The 23267-nt window shown below is 42.4% G+C and overlaps 2 protein-coding genes across 8 annotated transcripts in view; one reads left to right on the top strand and one right to left on the bottom strand.

Moving 5' to 3' along the window:
• Window positions 1-2458: 2458 nt before the first annotated feature.
• Window positions 2459-15765, bottom strand: NDUFC1 (NADH:ubiquinone oxidoreductase subunit C1). 2 transcript variants are annotated; one of them, XM_009207591.3, is made up of 5 exons: window positions 15577-15765; window positions 8475-8703; window positions 7784-7887; window positions 5315-5394; window positions 2459-2620 (listed from the first exon to the last, which is right to left on the bottom strand). In XM_009207591.3, the coding sequence occupies exons 2-4, from the start codon at window positions 8539-8541 to the stop codon at window positions 5335-5337; spliced, it is 231 nt and encodes a 76-aa protein (XP_009205855.2). In that variant the 5' UTR covers window positions 8542-8703; window positions 15577-15765; the 3' UTR covers window positions 2459-2620; window positions 5315-5334. The 2 variants fall into 2 exon arrangements, with proteins under 2 accessions (XP_009205855.2, XP_009205856.2); XM_009207592.3 differs by having other exon boundaries at window positions 8475-8699.
• NAA15 (N(alpha)-acetyltransferase 15, NatA auxiliary subunit) overlaps window positions 14636-23267 on the top strand; it is a 90960-nt gene continuing 82328 nt past the window's right edge. For 4 of the 6 annotated variants that reach the window (XR_002521867.2, XM_021938112.2, XM_021938111.2 and 1 more), the window contains exon 1: window positions 14636-14995. Coding sequence is in view for 3 of the 6 variants with exons in the window: in XM_021938112.2 (XP_021793804.2) it covers window positions 14942-14995 (54 nt within the window). In the remaining 3 variants the exon portion in view is untranslated. The remainder of the gene's footprint in view (window positions 14996-23267) is intronic. The other 2 variants (XM_021938114.2, XM_021938115.2) reach the window with 1 other exon arrangement.

Genomic DNA, 23267 nt, shown 5'->3' with positions numbered 1-23267 from the left:
AGCAGTAAGCTGTGATCGCATTACCATACTCAGCCTGGGCAAGAGGAGATCCAGTCTCAAAAAAAAGGAAAAGAGCTTTCCTGAGGGTCAAATGAAGTACAGTTCACCCTTGAACAACATGACTTTGAACTACATAGGTTCTTATGCATAGATCCACTTATACAGAATTTTCTTCTCCCTCTTCCACCCAAGACAGAAAGACCAACTCTTCCTCTTCCTTCTCAGCCAACTCAGTGTGAAGACAATGAGGATGAAGACCTTTATGATGATCCACTTCCACTTAATAAATTACATGTTCCCTTCCTTAAGGAGTGCAGTAGTTTCCTGGCTCAATGCAACCTCTGCTTCCCAGGCTTAAGAGATTCTCTTGTCTCAGCCCCACAAGTAGCTGGGACTACAGGCATCATCCACCATGCCTGGCTAATTTTTGTATTTATTTTTTTGTAAAGACGGGATTTTGCCATGTTGCCCAGGCTGGTCTCGAACTGAGCAAGTGATTTGCCTGCCTCGGTGTCCCAAAGTGCTGTGATTACAGGATTCAGTTACCATGCCTGGCCCCTTAAGGTTGTTTTAAAAAACATTTTCTTTCCTCTAACTCACTTTATTGTAAGAATACAGCATATAGGCTGGGCGTGGTGGCTCACGCCTGTAATTCCAGCACTTTGGGAGGCCAAGGTGGGCGGATCACAAGGTCAGGAGTTCGAGACCAGCCTGGCAAACATGGTGAAACCCCATCTCTACTGAAAATACAAAAATTAACTGGGCCTGGTGGTGCATGCCTATAATCCCAGCTACTGGGGAGGCTGAGGCGGGAGAATGGCTTCACCCAGGAGGTGGAGGTTGCAGTGAGCCGAGATTGTGCTACTGTACTCCAGCCTGGGTGACAGAGCAAGACTCTGTCTCAAAAAAACAAAACAAAACAGTATATAATACATATAGCATACAAAATGTGTTAATCGACTGTTATTGATAGGGCTTCCAGTCAACAAAAGGCTATTAATAGTTTTCTTTTTTTTTTTTAAAGAGATAAGGTCTTGCTATGTTGCTAAGGCTGGAGTGCAGTGACTATAGGCATGATCCCTCTACTGATTAGCATGGGAGTTTTGACCTGCTCCATTTCTGACTTGGGCCAGTTCACCCCTCTTTAGGCAACCTGGTGGTCCCCCATTCCTGGAAGGTCACCATATGGATGTCAAAATTAGTGAGGACATCCTATTAGCATAGTGAAGTATATCCTGAGCTCAAGAGATCCTCCTTCCTCAGGTTCCTGAGTAGCTGGGATTATAGGCTCATACCACTGTACCTGGTAATAGTTAAGGTTTTGGGGAGTTGAAAGTTATGGTGCTCCTACTGTGGAAGTCAAATGTATGTTTAAAATTGTCTATTAACCCTTCATCCTTTTTAAAGAAAATCAATAGTTGTTGGGCGCGGCAGCTCACGCCTGTAATCCCAGCACTTTGGGAGGCTGAGGTGGGAAGATCACTCGAGTTTGAGAGTTGGAGACCAGCCTGGACAATACAGACAGACCTCCTCTCTACTAGAAATTTAAAAAAATTAGCTGGGCATGGTGGCACACACCTGTAGTCCCAGTTACTCAGGAGGCTGAGGTGAGAGAATCACTTGACCCTGGGAGTAAGCCCGTCTCAAAAATCCCCAAACAAAACCCTCCAAAACAAACAAACAAACAAACAAAAAACCAAGAGTCAGAGTTTGCAAAATCATAGGCTTAAAGTTGTATTAGCAACTTTAAGACAACAAATTTTGTGTTGCTATAACAGTGAGTACAAGTAGTCACCCAAATAAAAATCATTCAAATTCAAGGAGTCAGAAAAACTCTGGTAACAGGATTCATCCTTCCTTTCTAACTTACCAAAATGACTCCTCTAGAGAAAACAATCTTTGTGACCCTACGTTTTTTGAGTAACAAGGTAGTTCTGCTTTCCTGATATACTAAATAAATGTTCTGATCAGAAATTAAAAGGTGATAACAAGAGTAAATCCTTCAGCCCTTTTTTTTTTTTAGATGGAATTTCACTCTTGTTGTCCAAGCTGGAGTGCAATGGCACGATCTCAGCTCACCACAACCTCTGCCTCCCAGGTTCAAGAGATTCTCCTGCCTCAGCCTCCCGAGCAGCTGGGATTACAGGCCTGTGCCACTATGCCCAGCTAATTTTTTTTTTTTTAGTAGAGACGGGGTTTCTCCATGTTGATCAGGCTGATCTCCAACTTCCAACCTCAGGTGATCCGCCTGCCTTGGCCTCCCAAAGTGCTGGAATTACAGGCGTTGAGCCACTGTGCCCAGCTAGTCCTGATTTTTGAATCTATGTTCACAACAACTTTTCTTACCAATGTGTCCTTAATTACCACTGACCTTCTTATCAGGTGGTACCTTCCATATTGAAATACTTCTATTAATATACCTTAGAATTAACATTTTCTACAAGTTGTCACAATATGCTTTATCTGAAGAATACAGAAGTATTTTTATTTCTTTTTATTTAATGATGCAAAATACAAATGCTGACTTGGTATATATTCACATATAACTTTTTCTCTCACATTTACAACTCAACAGATGGTGAATCCAGAGGAACAGCTAAAATCACTATACGGAGCATACCTATAATGAAGAAAAAAAAAAAAAAACTGTAGCATTAACCAGCGGAAATAATATTAAAATTAAACTACTCTGAATAATTCACCTTAGAACATCAGAAAAGAAACCCACAAAGAGTACCAATACCTGATTTTATTTAATTTTAACGAAAAATATTTTGCCTTAACTATGAAAGAATAGCAAAAGCCATCTGGTTTGTATTTAAATGCCTATTTCATTTTTACCTCTTTTTTTTTTTTTTTGGTAAAGACGAAGTTGCTATGTTGCCCAAACTCCTGGGCATATGCTATCCCACTGCCTTGACCTCCCAAAGTGCTGAGATTACAGGCATGAGCCACCAAGCCCAGCTCATTTTTATCTCTTGATTGGCTGATTGGAGTAGTGAAATGGGCAGGGTGCTAATAGAAAAAAGGCAAAATATTTCGATTATCAACCGTAAAGAGCTCAGTTTCAGAGTTATAAAATATGGAAAACAAAGGATAGTCTGTGATCACTATGTTTATTATACAGCAGATGTAAGTTACTTACTTTATTTTTTTTTTTTTTTTTTTTTTGAGACGGAGTCTCGCTCTGCTGCCCAGGCTGGAGTGCAGTGGCCGGATCTCAGCTCACTGCAAGCTCCGCCTCCCGGGTTCACGCCATTCTCCTGTCTCAGCCTCCCGAGTAGTTGGGACTACAGGCGCCCGCCACCGCGCCCGGCTAGTTTTTTGTATTTTTAGTAGAGACGGGGTTTCACCGTGTTCGCCAGGATGGTCTCGATCTCCTGACCTCGTGATCCGCCCGTCTCGGCCTCCCAAAGTGCTGGGATTACAGGCTTGAGCCACCGCGCCCGGCCTAAGTTACTTACTTTAATCAACCCAATCATGAAAGTTGAGATTTTTAAGTGACTTTTCACTTACAAAAGGATTAATATAGGATTTTTTAAAAAGGGTTTTCAGAAATACACCATATATATATACACACACACTGTATATGGTATACTTACATATATTTGATACATATCTATTAGATGTATATATTATTTATTTATTCATTTATTTTTGAGACAGAGTCTCGTTCTGTTGCCCAGGCTGGCTGGAGTGCAGTAGCCCAATATTAGCTCACTGCAACCTCCCAGCCTCTACCTCCTGGGTTAAAGCAATTCTTGTGCCTCAGCCTCCCAAGTAGCTGGGACTACAGGCACGCACCATCATACCTAGCTACTTTTTGTGTATTTTTAGTATTGATGGGGTTTCGCCATGTTGGCCAGGCTGATCTGTAACTCCTTGCCTCAAGTGATCCACTCCCCTTGGCCTCTCAAAGCGTTAGGATTACAGGTGTGAGCCACTGCGCCCAGCCAGGTGTATATATTTTATATATAAAATAAACTTTCTCTTTTAAATCACGGACCATGCAGAATACACTATCTTGTTCACAACTAGGTTTTTACGAGGAACTGTCCAATTGGATATTAGCTGAGTTGACAATCATAATGAAATATTCATGCAGAAAAAAATTTAAAAATTGACTGCCCTGGCCAGGCGCAGTGGCTCACACCTGTAATCCCAGCACTTTGGGAGGCCAAGGTGGGCAGATCATGAGGTCAAGAGATCGAGATCATCCTGGCCAACATGGCAAAACCCCGTCTCTACTGAAAATACAAAAATTAGCTGGGCATGTATCATGTTCACAACTAGGTTTTTACCACGAACTGTCCAATTGGATATTAGTTGAGTTGACAATCATAACAAAATGGTCATACAGACAAAAATGTAAAAATTGATTGCCCTGGCCAGGTGCAGTGGCTTACGCCTATAATCCCAGCACTTTGTTTGGGAGGCCGAGGCGGGCAGATCACGAGGTCAAGAGATCGAGATCATCCTGGCCAACATGGTAAAACCCTGTCTCTACTAAAAATACAAAAATTAGCTGGGCGTGGTAGCGCGTGCCTGTAGTCCCGGCTACTTGAGAGGCTGAGGCAGGAGAATTGCTTGAACCCGGGAGGCGGAGGTTGCAGTGAGCCAAAATTGTGCCACTGCACTCCAGCCTGGTGACTCTGTCTCAAAAATAAAAAATAAAATGAATCGATTGCCCTTATACATTCATCACTTCTACAAATATTAAACTCCTAAATGGACCAGATGAGCAAGTTGCTGAATAAATGACAATAAAATAGGTTTCTGTTCTCATGGAATTCACACTCAAGTGTACAAGATACCGAACAGATATTAAGAAATACACACACAAAGAATAATAATTTGTCATAAGTGCTATGAAAGCAAAGTGTAAAGCACTATTAGATTTAAGAAAATAATATGATTTTGGTTTCATTCTTAAACATACCTTTCTTTAAACAGAGAGTAGTGATTAAAAATGATTATGCTAAAAGATTCTTGAGGCTAGCAAAGTGGCTCACCCCTACAATTCCAATACTTTGAGAAGCTGAAGCAAGAGTATCACCTGAGGCTAGAAGTTTGAGACCAGCCTGGCCAACAGGTCTACAAACAAACAACAGACCAAAAAACCCAAAACCCCCCAAAACAAAACCAGCTGCTTGAGGTAAGGTATTACAAATTTATAAATTTGTCTCAGACAGAAATGCGGGTGCTAAAATGTAAAAACCTAATACAAAACAAACAACAACTTGTTTTTCAGTATTTAAAAAAGAGGTCAAGTTAATTTGCATAATCCATTCATCCAATAAACTTAAATACTTACTGTGTTAGTATTTCAAAAGTTTATTCCAGCCCATTTCTTCTTTTGTACTCTAAAATATCTTCATTGTGTTGTTTGATGAGCTACAAAGAGTTAAACAGTTAAAATTAGAAATGTAATCTTCCTGGATACTTATATTTTGTAAGAGGAATAAGAATAGAAAAAATAAACAACTATTCTAGTTAGAAATAAAAGGCTAAGCAATCCAAAAGTTCAAAAATCAGGAAAGGTATACACTTGTTCACCACAATCTGACATACTAAATTTGAGAAGGGAGACCTTAAATATTTATTTATTTATTTATTTATTTATTTATTTTGAGACGGAATTTTGCTCGTCTCCCAGGCTGGAGTGCAATGGCACGATCTTGGCTCACTGCAACCTCCTTCTCCCGGGTTCAAGTGATTCTCTTGCCTCAATCTCCTGAATAGCTGGGATTACAGGCGCCTGCTAGCACGCATGTCTAATTTTTGTATTTTTAGCAGAGATAGGGTTTCACCATGTTGGCCAGGCTGGTCTCGAACTCCCGAGCTCAGGTGATCCACCCACCCTGGCCTCCCAAAGTGTTGGGATTACAGGCGGGAGCCACTGTGCCCAGCCAAAAATTTGAATTCAACTACTGCCAAAAAATTGTACCTTATTTGGTGGGTAATAAATGTAATGAAATGGCTTATCACAAAGGGGTAAATCAATATGATATAGTAGAACTTGGTTATTAAATGGGATCCAGGCTAGTTGGTGGGTGCGTGTTATGCTTCTAATCTTAGAAGTGTGATACCTTGATTGAATGACCAACCCCACCACAAAACTGTATGTGTATTAATTAGATGTTATGGAGGACAGTCACATTTTTAGAACCACTGTCTGACAGAATATGCAACTGGAAAAACGGTTTATATACAATGACATTCATGGCAATCAAAGATCCAAGTTCAATCACTAGTGCTCTCAGCAGTAATCAAGCTTTTTGTTAGAGAAAACCTTAAATTAAGAATGTATTAAATTCATTATAAGCAACATCATTCAAAAAGATGAGTTACTATTAAGTTGTGAGTGACTCAATATCTCACCCCTTTCCAAGTCAACAATCTGAACCACTTTAACAAGAAAATTTAAAATATCTAAGAGCTGGGGGACAGTGGAGGAAGCCCCAAACCCATCAGATAAAAAACAAAATTTTAAATATTAATATAGCAGATACTTTAACTTTAAAAACAAATTTTATTCCTACAGAGGCAGTGTTTCACAGTGGTTTATAGGATAGTGTGGCCTCTGAAGTCAGAAGAACTGGGTTCAGCAAACTAGTTTCTCCAAGTGTGTTTCCTATCTGTAACGGGTCAACAGTATTAGGTACCACATAGTGTTGTTGAAATGATTAGACGCAAGTTTATATGTAAAGCATACGGCGTGAATTTTTTTTTTTTTGAGACAGTTTCTCTCTGTCGCCCAGGCTGGAGTGCAGTGGCGATATCTCGGCTCACTGCAAGCTTCGCCTCCTGGATTCAAGCCATTCTCCTGCCTCAGCCTACCGAGTAGCTGGAACTACAGGCGCCCGCCACCACCCCCGGCTAATTTTTTTTTTTTTTTAGACAGTCTGGCTCTGTCGCCCAGGCTGGAGTGCAGTGGCGATATCTCCGCTCACTGCAAGCTCAGTCCCCCGGGTTCAAGCCATTCTCCCGCCTCCGCCTCCCGAGTAGCTGGGACTACAGGCGCTCGCCACTACACCAGCCTAATTTTTTTTTGTATTTTTGGTAGAGACGGGGTTTCACTGTATTAGCCAGGATGGTCTAGATCTCCTGACCTCGTGATCTGCCCACCTCGGCCTCTCGCCACTACACCCGCCTAATTTTTTTGTATTTTTGGTAGAGACGGGATTTCACTGTGTTAGCCAGAGTGGTCTGGATCTCCTGACCTCGTGATCCGCCCACCTCGGCCTCCCAAAGTGCTGGGATTACAGGCGTGAGCCACTGCGCCCGGCCTGAAAAATTTTTTAAAAAGGTACCTACACACTATATATAATTTCCAGCAATGTATTTATACAAACATTGATTAAAACCTAATGTTTTGAAAGTCTACTGGGATTCAATTTGTACAACTTGTACACTGCTGGTTTGACCCTACAGCATCTGAAAAAGGTACCTTTATAAAACTCCAATTAGCCTCAATTCTCATTAAGAAATAAAGTATAATTACTATTTAGTAAAACTGCCATTCCTTACAAAACCATGTTAAGGAACAATAACAGAAATTTTAGTCCCATCATACTTTCTCAATGTTGCTGAAATCTTAATTTCTTTTTAGTCCTGGAGATTTCCCTTTTGGAGAAATATGTATCAGCAATTATATAAATATCCTACTGTTGTGAGACTTTCACTGCCATACAACGTAACAGCACCATTCAATCTCGCAATGTTATCTCATTCCCTTACCACGCTGGCGTAGTCTCACGACATCCGGGAGTAAAGTACTTACATAGACCCACAAGACGACGGTGGTGCCCAAGGTCAACCCAACTTTCAGCCAGTTAGGTTTGGCATTCAGCGGCTCTCGCACGTAGAACTTTGACCGCGCTGAAGCTGAAAGGGGCAGAGGGTCTGTAAATCTGTAACTTACTGCCTTGTAGGGAAAAAACCCTAACATTTACGTGTGTATTATCGCATTTAATTCCCCCTTTGACTCCCCCATCTCCCACTTAAACAGCCAAGGAAATAGCGGTTCAGAGAGGTCAAGTACTTCGCCCAGGGCCTCTGGGAGAGTTAGACAGGTAGCACCTGTCCTGCCCGAGGCCTTCAAGGCCTCATTTAAGGGCGTGCGGACCCTCAGACGACTCGGGAGTGGTCATGTAGGAGGCGTCCCGGGAAGGGTGTCTCCTCTCCCAGTCTACGGGACCGAACGTACAGAGGTGGGGAAGACAGAGACCCAAAGCCCATTTACAAAGGCCAAGAGTGCTCAGGTTGCACTTGGATAAGTGCTGAAGGCGGGTGATGGGGAGCGGAGAGTCTTGCGTAGGGGACAGGCGCGGGCTGGGCCTTGGGTCGACGGCCGGCGAAGGTCACTGCAGGACGAACCCGGGCCGCTGCCGCCTCCTGCACCCGTGGGCTGGGTCCGCCTTAGGAGGGGTAATGTGAGGGTAGAGTCGGCCTGCACGAGGATGGACACTCACAGCCGCTCGGGAGCCTGGCAGGGGCCAGCAGCCGAGAGAGGGGACGCAGCAACGCGGACGGCGCCATCTTGCGTGGCCAGGTTCAGTCTCTCCGAGTCGGCAACAGAACCAGCGCCACCTGGCGGGCGGAAGTGCGGGACTCCAGGGCTCTGCAGCCGAGCTCCGTGGGGGCGTCAACGTGAGTTCCAGCACCGCAAGGTTCTCTAGCACCCCGGCCTCAGCCTTCTGTCTATACAGTGGAATTAGGAAGAAAGTAATTAAAAGAAAAAAGAATTTATCTATTCTCTGTCCTCTGGGGGTTTTTCACCCCATCTCTACGGCTATTCATCAAGAGGTTTATTAAAATTTTCCTACATGAGCCAGAAAAAAGAAAAGTGTCGTGCTCAATAATAACTAGCGCTTGGATTGAATTCTGTGGTCCAGGCACGGTGCATTAATGTATCATATGGTTTACATTCACTGCCTTATTTCATCTTCACAATGAGCACATATCATGCCGTGATTATAAGCTTCAATTTACAGATGAAGCTTAAAGACAGCTACTCACCCAAGGTGACATATTTTATAGTTGAAAAGATTTCTTAACACTTATCATTTACACTCACGATCATACTGAAGCCTCACAAACCTGTGAAGTAGAATTAGTGCCTTGGATAGGCTCAAGGGCTCAAGATCACATAGATGGCAGAGGTGGGATACAGTTTGAGGTCTTCTGACCCCAGATCTAGTGATCCTCGTTAGCTCACCTAACAGACTTGGACCACCCTAGACCATAAGCTGTAGAATCAGCGTTCAAAGCCATTCTGCTCACCACTTTTTAGCTCTATGATTTCTTAACCTAGTAAGAGGCAAATTACTTAACCTCTCTATACCTAAGTTTTACATCTGTAACATAAAACCTATAGGGTTGTTGAGAAGCTTAAACAACTCTCTGGTGGTAGTAAACAATTTATTTGGTTTTGCCTATTAAAGACATTGTTCTGAGGAATAGGTTTTATCTTGCACAATTGAGCCAGATCTTTGTACATTCAATTCAGTTCAATCTGATGTCTAAAGACTAGTAAAAATATTTATAGGTAACAGACAATACATTTTGACCCTTTAAAAGTAATCCGTTAAACCTTATGTCATTAATTTTAAAACCAAAATAAATGTTAGCAAATCTCCTATATTCTCTTTAGCAATGTTATTTAAAAATCTTTTTTTAACCAAAAATTATTGACCAGAAAGTCAATTAATTGTACTATATTTTCTGGCTCATTTTAACATGCAAATGGTGGCTAAATGGATTGCTAAATTGTGAGTCACTTTAGTTTGTAATCTAGTTTGAGCCTCCTGGACTCATGCTCAAGTAAGTAAATTACCCAACGAATGTGCTGAGCCAGTTGTTGGTTCTCAACTTATTGGCTTCTTGTCCACTCAGCAGCCTGTCAGTTGTATATCCTTTCTACACCATCCTTTGGAAGCTTGTCCTGACGAAGCTTTTGCTAGTATCCAACAAGTTGAAACAGATGCTACCTTTAGTCAGAGTATACAGAACCAGTAAGCAAATTACTAATTTCGGTACTGCTGTTGGGAAAGACTGCTTTGTTCTTTTTCAGAGCTTTGGCCCTTGTAGCCTTTTACTAGTGTGTATTTTGGGAAAGTGATGAAGTATAAGCACATTTTTCTCAGCATATTAGAGCTTATGGGAACTGTACACTTGGAGTATGGAGTATGCAGCTGTATGTGAAACTCCATCTTGAAAAGATGGAGTTAATTCCTAGATGGAATTAAGTAATTCCAGCTAGGAACTAATATCTATAATATTTTGTTAGAAGTTGCTTCATAACATTCATGTAAGCACCTTCAGAATTTGAACACTAAAATCTTATTTATGATCCAGGTGAAAAGAGAGAGGATTTGAGTTAGCAGCCAGAAATGCAGAGTTTTAGTCCAAGATTTTTCCACTGGGAAAAAAAAAATCACATCTCCGAAGGAAGGTAAAGAAAGAGCAAGAATTGAAAAACTGTATAAACTGCAAAACAACAACAACAACAACAACAAAAACAAACCAAACCAAACCAAAACAACAAAACCCCCCCAAAAACCACATATGTTTATTGATATAGCATGCATGAGAATACTATGAATCAAACTTAGGACTTGAGCCAGTCACAGTGGCTCAGGCCTCTAATCGTAGCACTTTGTGAGAACAAGGCAAATGGATTGCTTGAGTCCAGGAGGTCAAGACTGGCCTGTGCAACCTAGGTAGATAAACGTCTCTACAATATATATATATATATATATATATATATATATATATATTTTTTTTTTTTTTTTTTTTTGAGATGGAGTCTCGCTGTGTCGCCCAGGCTGGAGTGCAGTGGCCGGATCTCAGCTCACTGCAAGCTCCGCCTCCCGGGTTTTTACGCCATTCTCCTGCCTCAGCCTCCCGAGTAGCCGGGACTACAGGCGCCTGCCACCTCGCCCGGCTAGTTTTTCGTATTTTTTAGTAGAGACGGGGTTTCACCGTGTTAGCCAGGATGGTCTCGAACTCCTGACCTCGTGATCCGCCCGTCTCGGCCTCCCAATGTGCTGGGATTACAGGCTTGAGCCACCGTGCCCGGCCCAAAATATATATTTTTTAAATTAGCTGGGTGTGATGGTGCACGTCTGTGGTTCCAGCTACTCGGGAGGCTGAGGGAGGAAGATCGCTTGGACCTGGGAGGTTGAGGCTACAGTAGGCCAAGATTGTGTCACTGCACTCCAGCCTGGGTGACACGGTGAGACCCTGTCATAAAAACAAAAGAAAACAAAAGAAAAGAAAAAAACCAACAACCTCCCACCTCCCCACACGCCAAGATGTATCTATAAGTTTTTATTTTTTAAGACTCAGCAGCAGGCCAGGTTTTGGGGCTCACACCTATAATCCCAGCACTTTGGGAGGCTGAGGTGGGTTGATTGCCTAAGCCCAGGAGTTCAAGAGTAGCCTGGGCAACATTAAGAAACCCTGTCTATACACACACAAAAACACCCAGAAGCAAAGGCAAATTGTTAACATTTGTTAAATCTAGGTGACAAATACATGAATTTCTTTTATGTTGTTTATTTTTTTTGGAACAAGGTCTCAGCTCTGTTGCCCAGGCTGGAGAGCAAAAGTGTCATCACAGCTCACTGCAATCTTGACCTCTGGGGCCGAAGGAATCTTCCCACCTAAGCCCACCAAGTAGCTGGGACTACAGGCTCACAGCACCACACCTGGCAAACTTTAAAATTGTTTTGCAGAGATGGGGTCTCAATATGTTGCCCAGGTTGGTCTCAAACTATCTTCCTGCCTCAGCCTCCCAAAGTGTCAGGATTATAGGCATGAGGCACTATGCCTGGCCTATTTTTTTTCTTTTTTTGAGAGGGAGTCTCGCTCTGGAGTGCAGTGGTACGATCTTGGCTCACTGCAACCTCTGCCTCCCAGGTTCAAGCGATTCTCCTGCCTCATCCTCCTGAGTAGCTGGGATTACAGGGGTGCACCACCATACCTGGCTAATTTTTGTATTTTTAGTAGAGACGGGGTTTCACCATGGTGGTCAGGCTGGTCTTGAACTCCTGACCTTGTGATCCGCCCGCCTTAGCCTCCCGAAGTGCTGGGATTACAGGCGTGAGCCACCACGCCCAGCCTTTTTTTTTTTTTTTTAAAGTAGACCCCAATTCCTTTTTTTTTTTCTTTTTTTTTTTTTTCGAGACGGAGTCTCGCTCTGTCGCCCAGGCTGGAGTGCAGTGGCTGGATCTCAGCTCACTGCAACCTCCGCCTCCTGGGTTTATGCCATTCTCCTGCCTCAGCCTCCCAAGTAGCTGGGACTACAGGTGCCCGCCATCTCGCCTGGCTAGTTTTTTGTATTTTTTTAGTAGAGACGAGTTTCACTGGGTTAGCCAGGATGGTCTCGCTCTCCTGACCTCGTGATCCGCCCGTCTCGGCCTCCCAAAGTGCTGGGATTACAGGCTTAAGCCACCGCGCCCGGCCCCAAATACTTAATAAGATGTAACAGTCTCAATAGAGAACATCTTACGTATATGGAGAAATTTCACTCTACATATCCCTTTTGTAGAATTAAAGTTTGCAAGGTAAATGATTTTATTTCTTTCTTTTTGGTTAATAGTTTTTAGAGTTGGCATTTTGAACATAGTGACATGCAAGCACATGGGGTAAGATGAATTAACTAGCAGCAGCAGCAGCAGCCACAGCATATAGCCTTGGATATGTTAACGTTCTGAAAGCATGGCTGTCAAAGTATAACTCAAATGGGATCTCTATTTGTGAAATTGTGGTAATCAGAGTAAATATATTTTTTTTATTCAGTTCAGGTTAGTGTGTGGTCAGACTGTTACCTGTAGGTGCATTTTAACTAGGAAATGAATCAGTTAAATGTTGAATCAGACTAGTATTTGCCGAGCCTTTAAAATTGCCATTTTTTGTCATCACCCAAAAAGAATGTAACATTTGCCAAACTCTATTTCTGGCTCATCTAATCAGGTACTAAGGTTCTGGTGGAAACTACTGATTGTTTCAAAGACCAGACATTTTCTTCCTCTGAAGGAAAATAGAATATTCTTTACAGGAGAAATTTAGAGAACTATAGCAAATAGTATTGCTGTGGGGATTTTTGGATATGAAGCCAGAGATTTGGAAATCCAAGCTAAAATTATCAACCACATTTAGACTATTTTTCTGTCTTTCAATAGTTCAGACAGTTGAAAGACCTCTTGGGGCAGTGACTTTTTGCAGGTTATTATTAAATAACAGCTTAAAAATGAATTATAAGCTTGCCCTTAGTTTTATAAAGTTAAGGTTAAAAGACTGGCCATATTTCAAACTGAAACATAGTTTCCTGTACATATGATTTTCTCAAAATTTTGAAGAGAGATCACAGAATTTAAGGAAACTCCAGGATTTGACTGTTAAAAAACCTTATTTATGACCCCGGTGAAGGGAGAGGACAATCAATATAGCAGCTAGAAAACCCAAGTTTATATTGGGAAACATATTTCTCAACTCACACCTTTCAGGGACAGTTAAGAGAAGTTTGAAAATTAAAATGTCTTTGTAAATAAATTTAAAAGAGTAAAAAACATGCACATAACATATTGTTTAATAATTCGTAATGCAAAGAATGCTACAGAGTGAAATCAGGATTTGGAAAGAGGTAATCAAAAACCAAAGGTTAAAAGTGGCTCATATAACTTGAAAATTTTTAGATCAATGGAATGCCACTTTGAAAAAGTTTTATTGTCACCTGTTAATGAAATGACTTACATTTTTGGAAGGGGTCCTATTCAGTATCTAGTCTGACCTCGCCTACTCGAGTAGTTCTCTCTAGTATCCTTGCCAGTCTTTGGCTTCTAAGATCTGAGAATTTCTGGGGATGGGGAGTTCGAGTCACAATATTAAGCACTAGTTTGAAGTCAGCTCCAGGGTAAAGTCAGTGTCTTTAACTCTCCACCACTCCACTGCAAGGTGCCTCGTAAGGTTGGTCCGTCAACTCTGCATTATATGGCCTCAACAACGAAATTAAAACACATACTTTAACCTCCAGAGGCTCCTCTGGCAGTGCAAATATGTCACTTCGGATCTGGCTAACTACCTTTCCAGGCTGATCTTAAGCAACATTCACCAAATTACCGATACGACAGCCAGGCCCATTTCATTGGTCAAGCTCTTCCACGCTTTTCAGACTCTATTAAGCCCCTTCCTCTCCAGGGCTGTTAATAAGTCTCCACTGCGGGGAAGCTTTTTTCATTTTCCACTCCGCCTCTGCTCCTTAAATTAGGCATTTCGTCCATAATCAACTACAGCTCTTCTCAAACACCTACACCTGTATTTTAGCGCTTTGGACTCAAACGATTATCACACAGTGTGCGAGACTCTTTCCAATGAATGAAAGGTCAATCTGGCAGGAAGGCGCCAGAGAGGCTATTTTTGATGAGGAGGCGGTCTGAATCGTATTTGCCTAGCCTCCCGTAGCTCAGCGGGCGCTTCGAGGGCACCACGCACTGAGAGGATGGGCGGGGCCTGCCCGGACCCTCCCGGCCTCCACAGGCGGGCCAGCCTCCAGGTTTCCCGGCAAGCTCCGAAACCCAGAGGAGGTGGGGAAAGGAGGTCACCGCGCCTGCGTGTTAGGAGGTGTGACCCGGGTGGGAAAGCCCTCCGCGTCCGCCATTTTGGCTGCCTCTGTCGGTCTGTTCAGTTACCACGTGAACCGCCGACGGAGACCCGTAGTGGGGGAGGCGGCGGCAGCGTTAAGTGAGAAAGGAAAAAAGACAACGAGGAAAAAGGAGGTGTCCGGGTAGGGCAACGCGGCGACACCCGAGGCCTGGTGGTGGCGGCGGATCGGTATATTCAAGGCTGAAGCAGCTAGGGAACGGCAGCGGCGACGGTCGGACAAACTGACTGACCGAGCCGGGTGGTGGCGGGAGCAGCAGGAGCAGCCGGAACGATGCCGGCCGTGAGCCTCCCGCCCAAGGAGAATGCGCTCTTCAAGCGGATCTTGGTAAGTGTGAGGCTCTGGGCAAGCAGTGGGGAGGATTTAGCCGGTAACCGGGCCTGTCACCCCTAACCTCGGCCCGGCGGGCACTGAGCCACTCCCGCCCGGGACCCCGCCTTCATAGTCCTCGTCAGGCCGAATGCATTGCTTTGCCCCCTCTCTGTGGTTCCTACTATGGCCCGCGCTCCAGAGACCACAGCCTTCTTCCTTCCATCCCCACGCTTGAGGCCCTGGTTCCGGACTAGGCCCCGATCTCCTGGCTTCTAGACTGCCGGTTCTCGTTCTCCCCGATCTGGGGGAGGAGAGGCCCGGCCTTTGGCGGGCAAGTGGGCAACACCGGCAGGAGTCGCGGCCCGGTTGGTGTGGGAACCCTGCCGGCAGGCCGGGGTGGCACCTTTGGAAGGAACAGGTGGTGCGGATGCAGCAGGCTCATTCATTGCCTAAACGCGGTTCTCCCTCCATCATCTGTCCCTCCCTCTTCCTCCTCTCTTGGGATTCACCTGTCTCCGCCCGGCCCGGGGTCAAATGACCTGAGAGGAGGGAAAGAAAGAGTTCAGAGAAGGAAAGAAAGCTTTTCAAACGACTACCTCCTTGTAGTCAGTTGCATAGTGGAGTCTTCGGTGCCTCTGCCTCCCTTGTTCTCTCGTTTCTGGAGTAGGGATGAGGCATTTATTTCTTAGTTTCCGAGCGGGAAACAGCCCCACCCCGTCACTCTTCTCGGGAGGTGGGGCCCATTGGCGAGGGGGCGGTTCGGTAGGAAGTAAAAAGTTGAGTCTTTAGTTGAAACGTTCCAGACCTAGACTTTTCTTATACACTGAAGTGTATTAACACATGCAAAAACTCACCAGAGAAAAGAGAATATAAGAACTTTTGAGAAGGATTTTGTTGACGCTAACTCAGACTTATTCCCTACATTTCAAATGTGTGCAGTTTGCATTTTTTAAAACTATAAATGCATTGATGTTTGTTGGGACTGTTTACATTTTAAAATATGTCCTGTAGCCTGGGAACTATAATTAACACATTGTAGTACATTTTTTGTTTGGCATTTAGTATGTGGGTTGCCCCTTTCACGCAAACTTTTCCTTATGATAGAATTAACTGTGTTTGCCAAATTTCAGACTTTTAAAATTTAGGATGTGTGTGTGAAAGTGTTAACCTTTTCCCCTGCAGTTATAATTTATTTCACCTGTTTGAAAAGTAGAACAACTCTAGGGATTCAGTTTTTCTAGAAATAAATAATCATCCATTTGAACTAACTTTGATTTTACAAAAGTGTCCATATGCCTTACAGATTTAGTGAATTCATGTTGAAAAATATTAGAACGTCACATCCAGTGTCGGAAAACTGTTGCCCTGAAATTCTTGTTGGCATTTTGTTTTGTTTTCTTTTAAGACTAAGAGTGTAGGTGGAGCTGTAAAATAGTTTTAGGAAAAAAGTTACTTTTAAACCGTTAAAAAGACTAATTGGTGTGCAGGTAGAACTATAACATAAGTTTATAATAACAATTTATCTTTAATCTCTTCTTCACAATTCTTTATTTTGGGAAAAAAAAAAAAAAAAGAAAAGTTGAGAGAACAAGGAACACTCCTAAACCTTTACTTAAATTTAACACTTGATATTTTGCCATATATGTTTTCTCACTATGTATATGTTTATATACATTTGTATAAAAGTAAGTTGTAGACATAAAACTTATCTCTAGGCTGGGCACAGTGGCTCATACCTGTAATACCAGCACTTTGGGAGGCTCAGGCGGATGGATCACTTGAGGTCAGGAGTTCGAGACCAGGCTGGCCAACGTAGTGAAATCCTGTCTCTACTAAAAATACGAAAATTAGTCAGCCGTGGTGGTGTGCGCCTGTAGTCCCAGCTACTAGAGAGGCTGAGGCACAAGAATCGCTTGAACCTGGGAGGTGGAGGTTGCAGTTCCAGCCTGGGCAACAGAGCGAGACTGTCTCAAAAACAAAAAATTTCATCTCTAAATACTTCAACAAGCATCTTCTAAGAATAAGGACATCATCTTGTATACTTTTAACAGTCATTCTCTAATATTGTCTATTATCTGGTTCATATTAAGGTTTTCTCAAGTGTTAGCACTTTTTAAATAAATCAAACTTTTAATTTTGAGAAGACTGTATAATCACATAGTTTAAGGAATAATACAGTGCACTTTACTCAGTTTTCCCAACACTAACACCTTGCAAAACCATGGTTCATTATTAAACATTGATACAATCCACCAATCTTATTCACATATCCCCAGTTTACTTGTACATGCGTGTGAGTGCTCGCGCACGCGGGTGCAGTCATCGCTTGGTATCTGTCGGGGGTTGATTTCAGGATCCCGCGAGATTCCAAAATTTGCAGGTGTTTGAGTCCGTTATATAAAGTGGTGTAGTATTTGCGTATAACCTATGCATATCACCTGTACACTTCAAATATCTCTAGATTACTTACAATACCTAATGCAATATTAATGTTATATAGTTAAGCTGTATTTTAAAAATTTGTATTTTTTATTGTGCTTTTTTAGAATAGTTTTTACCTATGGATGCAGATACCAAGGATAATGAGAGCTGACTGTATTTACTTCTGTGCAGTGTTATCCCATGTATAGATTGCACCACTACAATTAGGCTACAGAACAGTTCCCTCAGTCCAAAGTACCCCTCTGTTGCCCTTTTAGAACCACATCCAACATCTGTCCCACCCCACTCCCATCCCCTCTTGCTGCAGGCTCCAGCAATCAGTACATGTCCTGCATTTGTATAATTTTGCCATTCCCAGTGTGTTTAAAAAATAATCATACAGTATACAACTTTTTGGGTTTAGAGATAGAGTCTTCCTCTGTTGCCCAGGCTGGAGTGTAGTGACTGTTTATAGGCTCTATCAATAGGGCACTGTAACCTCAAACTACTGGGCTCAAGCACTTCTCCCTCTTCAGCCTCTGGAGTAGCTGGGATCACTACAGGGCTACCACATCCAGCTAATGGTTTATTCCTTTTTATTGCCGAGTAGTATTCCATGATATGGATGTACCACAGTGTGTTTAACCATCCATAGAATAGCAATTTTTGATTAAATATCTTAAATATTTTTTTGTGGTAGTGTTAGTGGGGCAAAAACCTGTAAGTTCATTGCTAAAATCACAGTGCTGTAGATCTGTTAATAAGTTACATGTGAGAGAAATGTGAAAATCACTAAATGAAAGAAAAGTAAAGGAGCTAAAATGTCCTTATTGTTCTCATACGTTAGGAGTGAAGAAAGTATTACTGACCAAAAGGATAGTATTGATTTTTTGAAATTGCTTCAGTTTCTTGAGATTCAATAGTAAGTTAGTGCTTTTGATTTTAAGATTTTTTTTTTTTTTGTCCTGATAAAGGAAACGTTGGACTTTTAATGTGATGTGTGTGCTGTATGTAATCAAGTGTTGCTAGGTTGGTAACTTCTTTTTTTTTTTTGAAACGGAGTTTCGCTCTTGTTGCCCAGGCTGGAGGGCAGTGGCATGATCTCGGCTCACCGAAACCTCTGCCTCCCGGGTTCAAGCAATTCTGCCTCAGCCTCCCGAGTAGCTGGGATTGCAGGCATGTGCCACCACACCTGGCTAATTTTGTATTTTTAGTAGAGATGGGGTTTCTCCATGTTGGTCAGGCTCGTCTCAAACTCCCAACCTCAAGTGATCCACCTGCCTCGGCCTCCCAAAATGCTGGGATTACAGGCCTGAGCCACTGTTCCTGGCCACTTGGTAACTTGTTAAGTCATTCCTGCAGCATTCAACTTTTGAGCTGCTACTTTGTTAGTTGTACTGTACTTGTTATGATAAACTTATGTAGGAAATGCAGTTAGTTTGTATTTCAAAATAAACTTTTTTTTTCCTTAATTTTTTAATGGAAACCTGGTTTACACATAAGTTTGCAAAAATTTTAGAGTTTCTGCAGTGGATTTGCCTGGCTTGATCTAGTCTAGTTGATCTCTGAAATTCAGTTTTTTTTGTATATTTTTCCCTTCTTTTTTTTTTTCCACTATTACTCTACTGTTTTCTGACTACAGCATTGTCATAAGTTAGTCAAAATGCTTACATAGTGTTTCTTGCTGATAATTTGTCTGGAAAAAGGACAGAGTGAATTTAATGTGATATATACTATGTAAGAGTTTATTTTATTTTATTTGTTTGTTTTTTTGAGACAGAGTTTTGCTCTGTCGCCCAGGTTGGAGTGCAGTAGTGTGATTTTGGCTCACTGCAGCCTCTACCTCCTGGGTTCATGCCTCAGCCTCCCAAGTAGCTGGGATTACAGGCGTCTGCCACCACACTCGGCTAATATTTTTTTGTATTTTTAGTAGAGATGGGGTTTCACCATGTTGGCCAGGCTGGTCTTGAGCTAGTGACCTCAAGTGTTCTGCTGGTTTCGGCCTCCCAAAGTTCTGGGATTACAAGTATGAGCCACTGCGCCCGGCCCTATATAAGAGTTTAAGGAAGGCTTGTGTTTGCCAGAAGCTGGTTTTTTTTTTTTTTGTATTTACAAACTGTTTTAACTTATTTGGAAAATTAAGTCATTAGAAAATTGTGGCCTTTGCCTACTGTTGATGCTATTTGTTTATCTAAAAGTTTGAGGATGTTACCAGATTTTTACACCACTTTGTTAGGATCTAGGTTAGGGGTAGGAAAAATGAGGTTGCCAGGGTAGAACGAAATCCACACCTTATATTTTAACCCACTTGGAAAAAGTGGACATACCCTAATGCCTTTCAATCAAGTGTTAGTAGGTTGGTTGCTGTTGCTGCTGCTTCCTTCTCTCTTTTTTGCTCTCCAAATGTTAATGTCAGTTATAAGAAAAATTTAAATTGGGAATAGTTAAAATATTGTACATCAATAAATGTAGTTTTGGACCTTAGCCTGAATGATTTATATTGTTATAAGTGTTAAAGGATAGAATTTTATTTTAATTTTTTTATTATACTTTAAGTTCTAGGGTATGTGTGCACAACGTGCATGTTTGTTACATATGTGTATACATGTGCCATATTGGTGTTCTGCACCCATTAACTCGTCATTTAAATTAGGTATATCTCCTAATGCTATCCCTCCCTGCTCCCCGCATCCCAGGACAGGCCCCGGTGTGTGATGTTCCCCACCCTGTATCCAAGTGTTCTCATTGTTCAGTTCCCACCTATGAGTAAGAACATGCAGTGTTTGGTTTTTAATGGACAGAATTTTTCTTTCCTAGAAAAGTGGTGAGAGAAGTTAAAATAACATTATGATTATGTTTGTGATTTGTCACTATTTGCCAGGTAAAATGAGAAATCTACCATTTGCCAGGCTCTGCTCTAGGTGCTTTAGAATAGCACTGCACAGTAGAATTTTCTATGATGATGGAAATATTTGTTATCTGCTTTAATAGATAGCCATTGGCCATGTGTAGGTTTGTTTTTTGTTGTACTTGTTAAGACAGGGTCTAACTCTATCACACAGGCTGGAGTGCAGTAGTTTGATCATGGCTCACTGCAGCCTCCACCTCCTGGGTTCAAGCTATCTTCCCAGCTCAGTCTCCCAAGTAGCTGTGACTACAGGCGTGCCACCATGCCTGGCTAATTTTCGTATTTTTGGTAGAGACGGGGTTTCGCCATGTTGGCCAGGCTAGTCTTGAACTCCTGGGATCAAGCGGTCCTCCTGCCTCGGCCTCCCAAAGTGCTGAGATTACAAGTGTGAGCTACGGTGCCTGGCCTGGCCACATGTAATTATTGCACACTTGAAATATGGCTAGTGCAACTGAGGAAATGAATTTTTAATTAACCTTAATTTAAATTCAAATAGTCACATGTGGTGAATGGTTACCATTTTGGACACAGCATGCTTTATTTAGAGTCCTTTCTTAATTCTCAAAACTTTTCAAGGTGGGGACATTTTTATTAAGCAAACAGACTGAGATTAAGCTAGTGTGAGTTACAGTCTGGAATAAAACTTTTTTTTCTTTTCAGGGCACTTAACATCACATACCTGCCTAGTGTTTAACTATTTAGGGGAGGGGTATAGGAGAAGGGTGAGGGAATTCTTTGTTAGGCAAAAGAGTAGTAATACTTATTAGGTGGCTGCATATGTTATATAATAGGTAAATTATTATTATTATTATTTTTGGGACAGAGGCTCCCTCTGTCGCCCAGGCTGGAGTGCAATGGCGTGATCTTGGCTCACTGCAAGCTCCGCCTCTGCCTCATGCCATTCTCCTGCCTCAGCCTCCCAAGTAGCTGGGACTACAGGCGCCCGCCACCACGCCGGGCTAATTTTTTGTATTTTTAGTACAGTCAGGGTTTCACCATGTTAGCCAGGATGGTCTCAATCTCCTGACCATGTGATCCCCCCGCCTTAGCCTCCCAAAGTGCTGGGATTATAGTCTTGAGCCACTGCACCCAGCCCATTGTATAATAGGTAAATTATTTTATGTGATTTATTTTCTTTGGGAAAGTTGCTGTTTCTGCTAGTTAATGATACTTAGTTTAGCTTTAGTTGCTGATGAAATTTAGATTAGGAATTGTTAGCAAGTAGGTGTCCATATGCACATGAAAGGTTAACTGATTAAATTTCTTTGTGACAGAATTCCAGTTTTGCAACTAAGAGTGGACAGTAACTTTGAAATTGGTTTTAATATACTTTTGCTTGTACTTTGTATATTTAGAATATAACAAAAAATCAAAAAATGGAAACAAAGTTTGGTCTGTTCTGAAATCCCCTTCTGAACATAGTAGTTAATCATAAGTTTATTTATTTTTTTGAGATGGAATCTCGCTCTTGTTGTCCAGGCTGGAGTACAGTGGTTTGATCTCGGCTCACTGCAACCTCTGGCTCCCAGGTTCAAGTGATTCTCCCGCCTCAGCTTCCCCAGTAGCTGGGATTACAGGTGTCCACCACCACGCCCAGCTAAGTTTTGTATTTTTAGTAGAGACGGGGTTTCTCCACGTTGGCCAGGCTGGTCTCAAACTGCTCACCTCGGGTGATCCACCCACCTCAGCCTCCCAAGTGCTGGGATTACAGGCATGAGCCACCACGCCCTGCTGCTAATCATAAGTTTAAACTAGGATAAATTATTCCTTAAAAGTATACCAGAAAACAAAATGCAGTTTTGCTGTTTTATATATGTATATATAATGTGTATATAATTATTATAAAAATTACAAAATAATTTTTCTGTAAAAATCTAGTGAGGGTCGGGCGTGGTAGCTCATGCTTGTAATCCTAGCACTTTGGGAGGCTGAGGCAGGTGGATGACCTGAGGTCAGGAATTTGAGACCAGCCTGGCCAACATGGTGAAACGCTGTCTCTGCTAAAAGTACAAAAATTAGCCAGGCGTGGTGGCAGGCGCCTGTAATCCCAGCTACTTGGGAGGCTGAGGCAGGGGAATCGCTTGAACCCAGGATGTGGAGGTTACAGTGAGCCAAGATCGCACCATTGCACTCCAGCCTGGGGAACGAGAGTGAAACTTTGTCTCAAAAAAAAAAAAAAAAAAAAAACTAGTGAGAAGTGAAAATCTTTTAATAATGTGGTAAATTTATTCTTTGCTTGCTTTTTAAATTTGTGTGTGTGTGTGTACGCGCGTGCGTGTGTGCGCATATGCGCGTGGGACCAGGATTTCACTATGTTGCCCAGGCTAGTCCTGAGCTCAAGTGATCCTCCTGCTTCAGCCACCCAAGTAGCTGAGATTATGACATGCTACTGTGCCTGGCCTGTTTGCTTACTTTTTAATTTTTGTTTTTCTAGAATGAGATGTAGTATGAATGAAGAAATAAATACATGTTTTTGTTTTAAATTGACAGCATATAGTTTCAAAATTCTGTATTGTGTTAGAAACCTGAAATGTTTTTTTTTTTTTTTTTTTTGTTTTTGAGACGGAATCTCGCTCTGTCGCCCAGGCTGGAGTGCAGTGGCCAGATCTCAGCTCACTGCAAGCTCCGCCTCCCGGGTTTAGGCCATTCTCCTGCCTCAGCCTCCCGAGTAGCTGGGACTACAGGCGCCCGCCACCTCGCCCAGCTAGTTTTTTGTATTTTTTTAGTAGAGACAGGGTTTCACCGTGTTAGCCAGGATGGTCTTGATCTCCTGACCTCGTGATCCGCCCGTCTCGGCCTCCCAAAGTGCTGGGATTACAGGCTTGAGCCACCGCGCCCGGCCAGAAACCTGAAATGTTTTAAAAAATGTTTCTTTTGCGTCAAGAGAGTGGGTTAAAAATACTTGCTTGTGCAGAGTGACCACAGTTCAGTTTTCAATAGTAGTAGATAGACAACACT

This window comes from Papio anubis, chromosome 3 (assembly GCF_008728515.1).
Source record: "Papio anubis isolate 15944 chromosome 3, Panubis1.0, whole genome shotgun sequence".
NCBI lineage: Eukaryota > Metazoa > Chordata > Mammalia > Primates > Cercopithecidae > Papio > Papio anubis.
The sequence above is the reverse complement of the archived record's forward strand: the minus strand, read 5'-3'. Positions and strand labels throughout refer to the sequence as shown.

Excerpts from the sequence above, each read along its gene's own strand:
- NDUFC1 (XM_009207591.3), bottom strand. The coding sequence starts at position 8,541 with ATGGCGCCGTCCGCGTTGCTGCGTCCCCTCTCTCGGCTGCTGGCCCCT. Across the intron at positions 7,888-8,474 it reads TGCCAGGCTCCCGAGCGGCT|CTTCAGCGCGGTCAAAGTTC; the intron begins GTGAGTGTCCAT and ends TGCCCCTTTCAG. Across the intron at positions 5,395-7,783 it reads CCGTCGTCTTGTGGGTCTAT|CTCATCAAACAACACAATGA; the intron begins GTAAGTACTTTA and ends AACTCTTTGTAG.